The following is a 12,487-nucleotide window of genomic DNA, read 5'->3' as shown; positions in this document are numbered from 1 at the left end:
AAAGAAAAAAACAGACAAAATAAAATAAAAATAAAGATTAAAATTCTCCAACACGCATACATTCAAATTGGGGCTGGACCCTACATAATAAGGTCAACAGCCCCAGGCCTGCCGGAACAGCCAGAATGAGAGAGAAAGAGAGAGAAGAGAGAGGGAGAGAGGGAAGAGAGACGGAAGAGAGAGGGAGAGAGAAGGAGGGAATGAGAGAGAAAGAGAATGAGAGAAAGAGAGAGAAGGGGAATGAGAGAGAGGGGGGAAAGAGAGAGAGAGAGAGAAAGGAAAGAGGAAAGAAAGAAAGGAAGAAAGAAAGAAAGAAAGAAAGAAAGAAAGAAAGAAAGAAAGAAAGAAAGAAAGACAGACAGACAGACAGACAGACACCCCCACCAACCCAGCCATAATAAATAGAGGACAGAGTCTTCCTGAAGGAAAGTTCTGGAAAATTGGCTTTTCCCATGAGTTGGGCGAGGATGGTAGAGGAGGGAGTCTCTAAACTTGGCAACTTTAAGACTTGTGGACTTCAATGCCAAGTATGACTGGCTGAGGAATTCTTGGCATTGAACTCCACAAATCATAAGATTCCCAAGGTTGGAGACCCCTGTGGAATCCGTCCTTGAGAGACCGAATGCAGGGCTGATGAACTCTGTTTGAGCTGTTCGGTCGAGTGTTATCAGGATTAAGAGAATGAGGCTTCGTAGATTTATTTACAGGTAACAGGTGCTCCTCGAAAGCTTGTTTGGAACTTGGAATGGTCGCTAAATGGTCGTAAGCCAAGGATCATCTGTACTTCAGAAGAAACCCCCAGAAGCCAATCCCAGTACCTGGATGGCCGGGACAAAGGTGAAATAGCCAATCAGGATGATCCCCAACTCGGTGCCCATGTTCTTCATGATGGACCAGCTCTCGTTGCTCAAACCTGGAATGAAAGTGGTGAGGACAAGGCCAGTGAAGCCAACAAACAGGAGCAGCTACACCAGCTGGGAATGTGAACGTAATTTAACCAGAAGGAGCTCTTTTCAAGAATAAACTAGAAACTTTTTACAATACAGGTAGTCCTCGACTTGCAACAGTCTGTTTTGTGACCGTTCAAAGTTATAACGGCACGGAAAAAAGTGACATGATCATTTTTCACACTTTACAGCCATTGAAGCATCCCCATGGTCACGTAATCAAAATTCAGACGCTTGGAAACAGTTTCATATTTATGACGGTCACAGTGTTGGTCACAGGGAAGAAGGTGTGGTGCGCTGGCCTAGGGATGGAGCTGTCGCCTCACAATGAGGAGGCTGTGGGTTCGATCCTAGTTAGAAGCAGTTATTTCTCTCTCTGGGTACACTGAGAATATATATTTGCTGAACAAAACTCCGCACTGGTGACAGGAAGGGCACCCGGCCATTAAAATACTCCGCTAGCTCCATTCAGTTGCCCAGACTCCACCCCTCAAAGGATGATGGGATTGTTAAAAGAAGACAACGGTGTTCTGGGGTTATGTGATCCCCTTTTGTGATCGTCTGACAAGTGACGTCAGTGGGGAACCAAGATCCAGCTAACAAGTGTGCGAATAAATTAACCCCTGCCATGATCCCCCTGAGCACTGGGGCAAGGAAGGTCATGAAATGGGGGCAAAACTCACTGAACGACCATCTCGCTTAGCAGCGGAAATTTTGGGTTCAATGGTGGCCATTAAGTCGAGGACTAGATGTACAAAAAAGCCCACTCAATGATATCCAGCATCTAAGAAAGATCAAAACGCCTCTTCTCTAATAAGGAATTTTTTTTAAAAAAACAACCTTGGCAACTCTAAAATGTCTGGACTTCAATTCCCAGAATCCCCCAACCAGCGTTGACCTGAGGAATCCCAGGGAACAGGTTCTCCCAACTAGGATCGGCAGAGCCAGCCTATCACAGCCCAGATCTCAACAGCTTTTTTCTGGGATGACACCCCCCCCCCCCAAAGGTTACTCTTTTACACACCTTGTGCGATGCGCAGTTTCACTTCCAGGTCAACTGGTGTGGAGACGACTGATTTGGTGAGAACCAGCACGTTCTCGATGCCGATCACAACCACCAGGTACGGGAAAATCTCCCTAGAAGGAAAAGGGAAACGGAAGCTGAACCAAACATTGAATTCGGAGCAACCTGGGAGGAGAAAGGAATTACTTGACGTTGACATATGTGTATATACCACAAAGCCCAGAAGGTGGCAAGGAAAACAGGTTGTGAAGAGAATGCGTACCATCCCAGACAATCCCGCAGATGCTGCTCAAACATTGCTTATATGCTATGACCTGAATTACCAGTAATTTTTTCTGCCGTCCTCACCACTCTCTGCACCACCTCAAATAGCAATAGCAACCACTTCAATAGACCACTTCACAGTGCTTTCCAGCCCTCTATGAGCGGTTTACAGAGTCAGCATATTGCCCCCAATAATTTGGGTCATTTTACCGACCTCGGAAAGGATGGAAGGCCAAGTCAACCTTGAGGCTGGTGAGACTTGAACTGCCAAATTGCAGTCAGCTGGAAGTCAGCAGAAGTAATGTGCAGTACTGCTTTCTAACCACTGTGCCACCACGGCTCTAAAAGAAAGTATAACTACCTATACATATACATACACATGTTTTCTCCCTCCCTCCCTCCCTCCGTGTGTGTGTGTAGAGAGAGGGACAGGGAGGGAGGGAGGGAAGGAGGGAAAGAGAGAGAGCATGTTTCCCTGAAAATACAACCTATCCCAAAAGTAAGTCCTTGCCTGATTTTTACACATGCGCCTAATATGAGTCCTACCCCGAAAATAAGCTCGAATTAAGACCCCAGCCACTCCAGGGTGCACGGGTAAAAATTAAGCTGGGGTAGGGATGAGGGGCTGGAGCTGCCCAACTACTACTAGTTGCAGCCAGGCCCCGTTAACCACATTCCAACTTGCCCTGTGGTCCCATTTCTTCTGCAGCCAGCAAGGCCTTCCTGAAGGTCTCTGCAACCAATAACAGAGCTCTGTTACCAGCTACAGAGGCCTTCAGGAAAGCTTTGCTGGCCACAGAAGATGACCATGAAGGCCTGACTTTGAAAAGGAGGCCAGGAGCGATGCACACAAGTGAATTAGTCAGTGGCCATCATTCCCCCCACACTCCGAAAATATGGACACCATAAAACCCCAATCCAGAGGATAACAAGAAGGATGTGAAGAGGATGTGCAGCGTCCCAGACCATCCTACGGATCCTAATCAAGCATGGTTTATATGCTATATCCTGGATAGAAGGAAGTAAATTGCCAATGGTATTTTCTGCTGTCCTCACCACTTTCTGCGCTGCCTTTCCTGTCCCAAGCAGGAATGCTTCCAAACCGGACAGTAATGCAATATGACAGGATGCTCTCGATTGTCCCTCTAGAGAAAGTGGTAAGGACAGGAGGAGGAAGATGTAATTTTCTCATGCAATGCAGAAAATCCAGGCGCTGCTGTGCCCACTTCACCAGTGTCTTGGCCGCGGTGAGCTACCAAGCTAACCTACTGGTTTAGCTGCACACTCAGAAATGTGGTGCTGCTAACCACCTCCACAGGTGAATCATTAATACAGAGGTGTATTCATGCCTTTTCTGAAATCAACAACAATCTCTTTCCTTTTCCTAGGTTTAAAACGAGGCTGTTTTTGTTACACCCGTTCAGCAAACCCTCCGCCTCCTTGCAGTTCCCCAAGCCGGCTGGGGAATTCTGGGAGTTGAAGTCCCCAAGTCTTAAAGCTGCCAAGTTTGGACACCCCTGAGCTAAAGGGAGAACTATCCGCTGAAGAGACATGGCTTGGATCCCATCCAGCTAAAGGCGCGGGGCAAACGGTGGGTCCGCGAAGAGCCAGAGGCGAAGGGCGAGGAAATCTGGTTGCAAATGAGCTGAGGTAGGAGATTGGAGGTGCGGCTAGGGGTGGAAGCCTGAAAGTCCTAGACCCTCCTCTTTCTCCTCTTTGCAAAACTTCTAGCACTGATGATGTTGCCTACTAGGGTCATAAAAAGTCCACAAGAACACAAGCAAGCTCAGGGAGCACCAAGGACCCGACAAGATTTCAACTGCAAGGGGAACTTCCTTGGAGTCTGGCTCCGAGAAGGCGCAATGGGGCTGAAGGACTAAGAAGATGGTCATCAGGACTCTGTCCGAAGAAAGATTGCTCAACCGAGGACCCGCTGATGGTTTCTGGCTCGCCGCGGTTCAGCCTGTAAGTCCCGTTTGGCGACTTACCCTCCGTTGAGCGTCGGCGTGAGGCCGAACAACGTGCACAGCCCGACGGACATCAGGAGGGAGCTGAGCACTGTCACAACAGCTGCCAAAGCCAGGCCCCACTTGGATTTCACCATGTCGATCTTCCCTGAAGAGGAAGCAAGGCCCATTAGTCTTTTGAGTGAGACAGACAAGAGAAAGAGGCAGCACCCGCGCGGACTTCGTTCCAGATCTGGGAGGAAGAAACGGGAGCTGTAGACCACAGGTGTTAAACTGGATCACGTGATGCATTGAGGGGGATCGTGACGTTTCTTCCCGTTGAGGAGCCGGGATGGGTGTGGCCTGTGTGTGAGTCATCCGGCCCGCAGGCCACCAGTTTGACAGGCCTGTAAGTCAAAGACTAACCGTACAGGAAGCCATTTGATGGATTGCTTTAGCTTTATCCTAGAGAGAAAGTACTCGACTTATGACCAGAATTGAGACCAGCGCCCACTTGATTCCCTTTTGCGACATTGTGACAAGCCAAGTCAATGGGGGAGCCGGATTTAAGTGATTAAAGCCCATCTTGCTAATTGAACCACCCCAGGGTGTCAGGTTTCCAAAGAATGCCCTAATTAATTCATGAGTCTCAGGCCAAACTTCAAAAGAAACCTAGTCATTCATTAGGAACATTTATTTTGGCAAGACCTTTTAGCAGTCATATCTGAGCCTCATTTGAATTGTAGCTGAACTTTACCCCCGTTCCTCCCCTCCCCTCAGTCTGTGTCATAAATCACATTCCCCAATGAGGTGCAACCCTCCCAAGTCTGCTGCGGTAATCTGAGATCCAACTCTATCCGAAAGTATGCGTGGAATGCACTCCTCCTCCTCTTTCTTCACCATGACAACTTTAGGAGTTAACACAGGGATTCAGTTAACAACCATGGTAAGAAAGGTCGTAAAATGAGACAAAACTCAGTGAACAAATTTCATTTGTTCCACTGTGGTCGTAAATCAAGGACCAACTGTACACGAAGTTGTTTGATGGCTTGCTTTAGCTAACAACTACGCAGGAAAAAAGATTGTCAAAGGAGGTGAAACATGTTTCACTCAGTGATGGAAAATCTGCGGTTCAATTGCAGTCGTGAGTCAAGGACTGCCAGTCCCGAACAAGTGAAGCAGCTCATTTACTCATTCGCTCAAACTTACGGGTGGAGAAGTAGATGTAAGCAAAGAGGATGACGTAGGTGGTAACGAGAGGGATGAGTTCGGCGACACCGATTTCTTCCTTGAAATGGACATGGACCATCTGGTCTTCCCGAAGGCTACTGTTGGCGCTGGGGTGGAGCAGCTTGAGCCGCGAGCGGAGGCTGGAGAGGAACCTGTCCCAGGAGCACACAAAAAAAGAGGTCCCATCATCCACAAGGCATCTGGGGGAGGGGGAGCTTAAAGGAACTCCCCCAGGATTGTTTCCCACCCCAGGTGGGAATTGTCAGACAGACACATTTTAGTAGTATTTCCTCAAAAATAAGACCTAACCAGAAAATAAGCCATAATGCATCTAATGGGTCAAAAATTAATATCAGACATGGTCTTATTTTCGGGGAAACACAAGTATCTACCCACAGCCATACATATTTATATACATATCCCTCCCTGTCCCTCTCTCTCCACACATAAATATTAATCCTTGTCCATTTTGAATACCTAGCAGAAAAAGGGAAAGTGAGCATTCACAAAGTTAATGCTAGATGGAGCAAAATTGTGACCGAATCTGGAATGTTCGTGGAATCTGTACCATGAAGCCCCCTCCCAAAAGGTAAAAAGGGAAACAGGTCGTGAAGAGGAGGTGTAGCGTCCCAGACTTTTCTGCTCTCCTCACCACTCTCTGTACCGTCTTCCTTCCCAGAAGCAATAATGCTTCCAAACCAGACAGTTATGCAATATGACACGATGCTCTAGTTTCGTCCCTCTATAGAAAGTGGTAAGGACAGGGCTTTCGGGGCAGGACCTTGCTGATGGCAGCAGCTTAATGAGCTGCCCCCGGGTTCCTGGCTGCGTTATCTGCCTAAATACCTGGTAGATAAACTCATTCTTCAGGCAAAGAAGATGAGAGAGAGATCCAGCTGGCAAGAGCTTTTCTTTGAAGTTTGCAGCTTTTTTTTTTTGCTGCGAACGGAAGGGGGGGCCTACCGAAGGCTGAATCACACCTCCGAGCCAGGAACTTCTGCCGTAACCACTACGGCGTAAAGTAAGGAACCCCCGCTTAGGACAATTTTTGATATATCTATTTGAGATTAATACAAGCAGAGTCCGTACCCGAGAACCTTATCTGTCCCCCCCCTTTTTTTAATTTTTTAAAAAAAGAAAGAGCTTTCTTTGTGCATCGGGTTTCTAAAAAATAAGCTCCTAAAATGGCGGATGCCACATTCTTAACTCTCCGACCGAGAGAAAGATCAAAGGAACAGCCAGATAGCATTCTCTGACTAATTAGTTTTGTTTCTCTGAAGAGCTACCAAGATTTTTTTTTCTTAGCAACTTTTAAAAGCTGTAAAAGCCTCCTTGTTAATATAGAGACATTCTAAACAGAGATGAATATGAACTGTTTCATTACAATGCTAATCTTTTGAAACTTGCTTTGTTACAATGCTCTTTTCTGAACCCTTTTGAAAACTTCTAAGAACAAATAAAGGGGGGACTTAATACTTTCTTCTCTCGCAAGCTACACAACGGGCCAGCAGAGTTTGAATAATTGTTGAATAATTGTTTGAAGAAAAGAAATAATGGCATCAAAGTCAAAGTCGGGGAGACGTCCTTTTAGGAATACACCTCACGCACTTGACACAAAGTTGCAGCTTTCACCCTCTATGCCCCCTACTGGAGATTTGCTAACGAAAGAATTTTTTTTTGAGACTCTTAGAGAATTTAGAGAGGAGATAAAGAAACTTAATGCAGACTTATATGATAAGCTTGATACTAGGATTGCCAAAACAAAGGACGATATGGTGGGACTTGTAACTGTATTGACAGAATATGTTGCTGGAATGGAAGATAAGCTAGAGGTTCTTGATGAAGCCAACACTAACTCGACATCCAAAATTGAAGTGGTGCAACAAAAAGTTGAAAACGCAGAAAAACAAATTGTTATGATACACTACAAACAGATGGAGCTTGCATTAAGAGTTAGGGGGCTGCGTGAAAACGAACAGGAGAACTTGAAGCAGATTTTCTCAGAGGCCTATAATCGTCTGGTGGGAAGACCGGGGATCAACTTTGACTGGCAGATCGAAAAAATTTATCGCATTAACTCTTGGGCGGCAAAACAGAGACAACTTCCTCGAGATGTAATTATATGTTTTACTACAAGAGAGTCTAGAAATGTGATACTACAAGAGTCTTATAATACCAGGCTACAAATTGGCGGACAGGACTTGATTGTCTTGAAAGAAATACCACCCCAAATGCTAAGAGCCAGGAGAGATTATGCTTTTCTAGTGGAAGAACTCAGAAACCGTCAGATACAGTATAGATGGGATGTGCCATTTGGTATTATAATTACATTTGATAAGCAAAAATATCGTCTCAACTCTGTATGGGAAGCCCGAGATTTCTATCACAAGACCCTGAAGGTGGGACACCCTGAATCATCTGGAGCTGGAGAAAGACTACGAGAAGGACAAGATAAACAGCAAATCACACAACTACCAGACAGAAAGCACCATTTCCTCCTTCCGGAAGGGCAATGGACCAGAGAACAAGGACCTAGCCGTACGATTACCTGACGAATGGGAAAACAAGGCAGATTGCAACAACCTCAATAATCATCGGCCATTGATCAAGGAGTTATGTCTGAACTCTTTACAGAAGAGAAAGAAAATATTTTACTATCTCAAACAGTTCAAGAACGATATAACTTGTCTGCAAGAAATTCATATTAAATTAACTGATCCAAAATATCTGTTCAACCTCGAACTTGGTCAATATTTTGTGACCTCTGCTACGCAAAAGAAAAATGGTATAGTTGTATACTTAAAAAAAGACATTAAGGCTGAGTGAACTGAAGCAGATCCCTTTGGAAGATATATCGCATTAGACCTAATTCTAGAAGGGGAAAAAGACTTGATAGACAATTTTGAATTTTATACAAATCACTAATGACTTATCTTCTAGGGTGAAGAAGACAAAGATTGCGGCGAGGGTTATCTTGGATCATAACCCAGTCTGGATGGAATTGGGAAGGATAGTGCAGGCAAGAAGGTCTTGGAGGTCGAATGGGAGTTTATTTTGATATGAAAAGTATATTAATGATTGTAAAAAATTGCTATCTGAATACTTTGTTCTGAATATGAATAAGAGTATATTCACGGAATTTGTAGGAGATGTAAGTAAAGCATATATGAGAGGAGTACTGATGAATATAAAAAATATATATATAGACATAAACAAGGGCAAAAACGATAAGAGTTGGAAGAGGATACCAAAAGAAAAATTTGAATAGCAGTAGTAGACTTATATACCACTTCATAGGCCTTTCAGGCCTCTCTAAGCGGTTTACAGAGAGTCAGCATATTGCCCCCAACAATCTGGGTCCTCATTTTACCCACCTCGGAAGGATGGAAGGCTGAGTCAACCCTGAGCCGGTGAGATTTGAACCGCTGACCTGCTGATCTAGCAGTAGCCTGCAGTGCTGCATTTAACCACTGCGCCACCTTGGCAAATGTATCCAAATTGTGTTATAGAGGAAGGAGGCACAAAGGGGACAAAATTAAGGGTTTAGAAACAGACAGATACTTAGATAAAGAGATAAGGCCGCTAGCTAGAGAAGAGTACAGGCAAAAGCTGAATCAACAAATAACTTCTGGGGAAATCCTGCAGGTAATCAAACAATTAAGATTAGGAACAATGTAAACTGCTTAAAGTTTGTGTAATGGTAAGAAGCTGAGTTCAACGCAGAGATTTTACTGACTTTTTTTCTTCTCTTTCTTTTTTCTTTTCCCTTTTTTTTTCTTTATTATTATTATTTTTTAATTTTCTTGGTTTTAATACATTTTAGACTGTGTTTGATAAAAAGCTATACCGTGTATGGGCTCTGGGAAGTCGGGAGGGGGGAAGGGAGGTGGGGTCATAGGGGGGAGGGGGGGAAATATAGTATGTGCCAGATTTTAAAGTAACATGATTGCACTTGTACACTGTTGCTTTTTTTAATTTTAGTGTAAAAATAAGAAGCTGAATATATTGATAGATAGTAGAAATACACCGAAGGGAGGAGCAGAGGGAAAGAAGAGGGAGGGGTAGAGAGGGTGGGAGAGAGGATCGGAAGGAGGGTGAGATGGAAGGGAGTGAGTGTATTGGGCGAAAGGAGTGATAGAGGGGGAGGGGAAGTAGGAGAGGGGAATGTTGGAGGGGAGAAAGGAAAGTTGGAGGGGGGAGAAAGAAAGGGTGTATGGAGGGTTGAAGTGGTATATTGGTTTTGTATTTTGGGGAGTAATTTTGACAAGGATGGCTGTGTTTATTGCCCAATGTTATATGGCCCCAATCATGCACAGTATATATGTGACTGTATGAAATGAAAATGAAAAAATGAAAATAAAACATTTGAATACTAGAAAGTGGTAAGGACAGAGGAAGGAAGATGGATAGATATTAAAAATATTACAGTTGTAACTCAAGGACTACCTGTACTTATAATTTGCCATAGTACACCACTGATTTGCTTAAAACCGCAATGATTCACTGAACGACCACCGCAAAAATGGTCATAAAGTCATAACAGTTACCCATTTTGTGTCAGAAGGTACAACCATGATGGGCAGGCTTCATTGCAGTCGTAACTAGAAACCAGTTGCATTGCTAGAGTAAAGGCCAACTTAGATGTGGCTGTTGCTGATCCATCCAGGGACAAATTCTCCAAAATATGGAGTTTAAGGATCTTAACAGAAAGCCACATGAGAGGTGGAGGCACCTCTAGAGAACATCACAAAGAAGACCCCAGCTGCCCAAAAGTTTCTCCAGTGTATTTCAATCTCGGAAAGCAACTCACCTGGCGTCATAGTGACGAAGACCCAAAGTGACAGCATAGATGACCACTCGCTTCCGGTTGTAGAGACTCACCCCACTGTACTTTCCCGGGACACCAAACAGGAGATCTGAAGACACCAGGAGAAGAACAGGAGGTGAGTGGAAAGGACACCTTACCCCAAGCGATGAACAAGGGGGTACAAATACCCATCTTGAAGGACGCGATTGGGGATCTGGAAAAACCACTCAATTTGGGAGATCCTGGTGCACGCTCATTGACATCCCTAAGTCAGTGGGATCCCAGTGTTTCTCAACCTCTACATATTTAAGATGGGTGGATTTCAACTGGCTTGGCTGGTTGGGGGAATGCTGGGTGTTGAGGTCCATTGAACATGAAGTAGCGAAGGTTGAGAAGAACTGGTCGCTCCTGACATTGACTGGAATTTCTGCAAGGACCTCCAAATTTGGCAAGACTTGTGGACTTCAGCTCCCAGAATTCCTCAGGCAGAATGGCTCTTTTCCTTTCTTCTCCTCTTCCTTCCCTCCCTCTTCCCTTATCCTCTCTTCCTTCTTCAGTTCTCCTTTTTCTTCTTCATTCTTTCCTTTACGTTCTTCCCTTCCTCTTGTTCTTTCTTCCCTCCCTTTCTTCTCTTCCTCTTTCCTCTTTCCCTCTTCTATCCATTTCCACCATTTCTTCTCTTCCTTCTAATCTTCTTTAATTATTTCCTTTCTCCCTCCCTCTCTTTCCTTCTCTCCTTCCCTCCCTCCCTTTCTTTCTCCTCTTCCCTTCCCTCCTTTCTTCCTGTCTCTCCCTCCCTCCCTCCTTCCTCCCTATAGGTGGCTGAGGAATTCTGGGAGTTGAAGTCCACCCATCTTAATGTTGGCAAGATTGGGAATCACAGATCTACCAGTCTTTCAACACCTCAACGCAGCCTTGGCTGAAGACCCCACAAGGTGACCAGCCCCCACTTCCCCTTCTCTTCTCAAGGGAGGACTTGGACTCCCAGCATCCTCAGCAATCCTGGAGCGGAGCCACGATGGCCGCTCACATCCTTCTGGTTCAGGGGCTCCACCCGTACCCTTCGGTGTGGCCGACGTCTGCAGAGTTTTGGGTTCGTGCTGGTGGATGGTTTTAATAATATCGGGGTCGGCGCCAAAATGTTCCTGGTCGTTCTGCCAGAAGTTTGCTGGGGAAAGGAGGAGGCAACCATGTTCCGGCAGAAGCCCCCGAAGTTTCTTCAAGCTGGGCAAGAGATCCGTCACTTGAAGGCAGATGTCGTCCAAACTTTTAATCTGGGAACTTGGTGGCAAAAGAGAAGAAGGGAGAAGGCGCCAATGTCAACAGAGCAAGGATTTTGTTATCGCTGTCGACAGCAAGAATACGCTACACACAAACACGGAAGGATGGAGCGGTATGGTGGCCTAGAGGTGGAGCTCAAAATCAGGAGGCTGTGAGTTCGATCCTAGACGAAGGCTGATATTTCTCTCTCTGGCCACAATGAGAAATGTTATCTGCTGGACATAACTCCGCATTGGCAACAGGAAGGGCATCTGGCCACTAAACACTCCGCTCCATTCAGTTGCTCCAACTCCGTCCCCCAAGGGATTACGGGGTCATTAAACTATAAGCAACCACCACAAAAATGGAAGGGGGCTTTGATTCCCACAACTTGATGGAGTGATGGCTAAATTGATTGCTTTGATTAAAGGAAATAATACAATTAATTTTTTCTCTATGTGGAAACAACGTCTGGGCTTTATGCTTGAGGTGAGGGGGGAAAAATGTGTTCTACCGATTATAGGGTTTCGTGGTTATAGAAGTGACTGTTGTATATTATTATATAAATGCTAAAAACTTGAGGTTTCCTGTGACTACAAAATCTTCGATATATGAACCCACCATGCAGCCTAAAATTTATGTTGTTAAGTGAGACATTGTCCCATTTTTACGACCTTTCTTGCCATGGTTGTTAAGTCAATCCCTCCAGAGATTAATTTAGCAACACAGTTGTTAAACGACTCTGGCTTTTCCCTGTTGACTTTGCTTGTTACAAAAGGGGATCGTGTCACCCCCGGACACTGCGACCGTCATTAATACAAATCAGTTGCCAAGCATCTGGATCTGGATCACCTGATTATGGGGATACCACGACAGCTGTGTGAAAAATGGTTATTTTGTTGCGTTTTTGCATTTCATAGTTTATGTTTCTTCTGAATTAAAATCATCAGGACCGGATGGATTACACCCCAGGGTTCTGAAGGAACTGGCAGGCGAGATCTCAGAACCA

At 45.0% G+C, this 12,487-nt stretch overlaps 1 protein-coding gene across 1 annotated transcript in view; it reads right to left on the bottom strand.

Moving 5' to 3' along the window:
- Window positions 1–12,487, bottom strand: part of SCAP (SREBF chaperone) — a 43,221-nt gene that overhangs the window by 16,035 nt on the left and 14,699 nt on the right. Inside the window, exons 5-10 of the mRNA XM_087712354.1 lie at window positions 11,279–11,499; window positions 10,222–10,327; window positions 5,391–5,563; window positions 4,224–4,350; window positions 1,972–2,084; window positions 819–913 (exon numbers count right to left, since the gene is read on the bottom strand). Of these exons, the coding sequence (XP_087568480.1) occupies window positions 819–913; window positions 1,972–2,084; window positions 4,224–4,350; window positions 5,391–5,563; window positions 10,222–10,327; window positions 11,279–11,499 (835 nt within the window). The remainder of the gene's footprint in view (window positions 1–818; window positions 914–1,971; window positions 2,085–4,223; window positions 4,351–5,390; window positions 5,564–10,221; window positions 10,328–11,278; window positions 11,500–12,487) is intronic.

This window comes from Thamnophis sirtalis, unplaced genomic scaffold (assembly GCF_051295495.1).
Source record: "Thamnophis sirtalis isolate CommonGarterSnake01/CBP01778 unplaced genomic scaffold, rThaSir2_p1.2 scaffold_4, whole genome shotgun sequence".
Classification (NCBI taxonomy): Eukaryota; Metazoa; Chordata; class Lepidosauria; order Squamata; family Natricidae; genus Thamnophis; species Thamnophis sirtalis.
The sequence above is the reverse complement of the archived record's forward strand: the minus strand, read 5'-3'. Positions and strand labels throughout refer to the sequence as shown.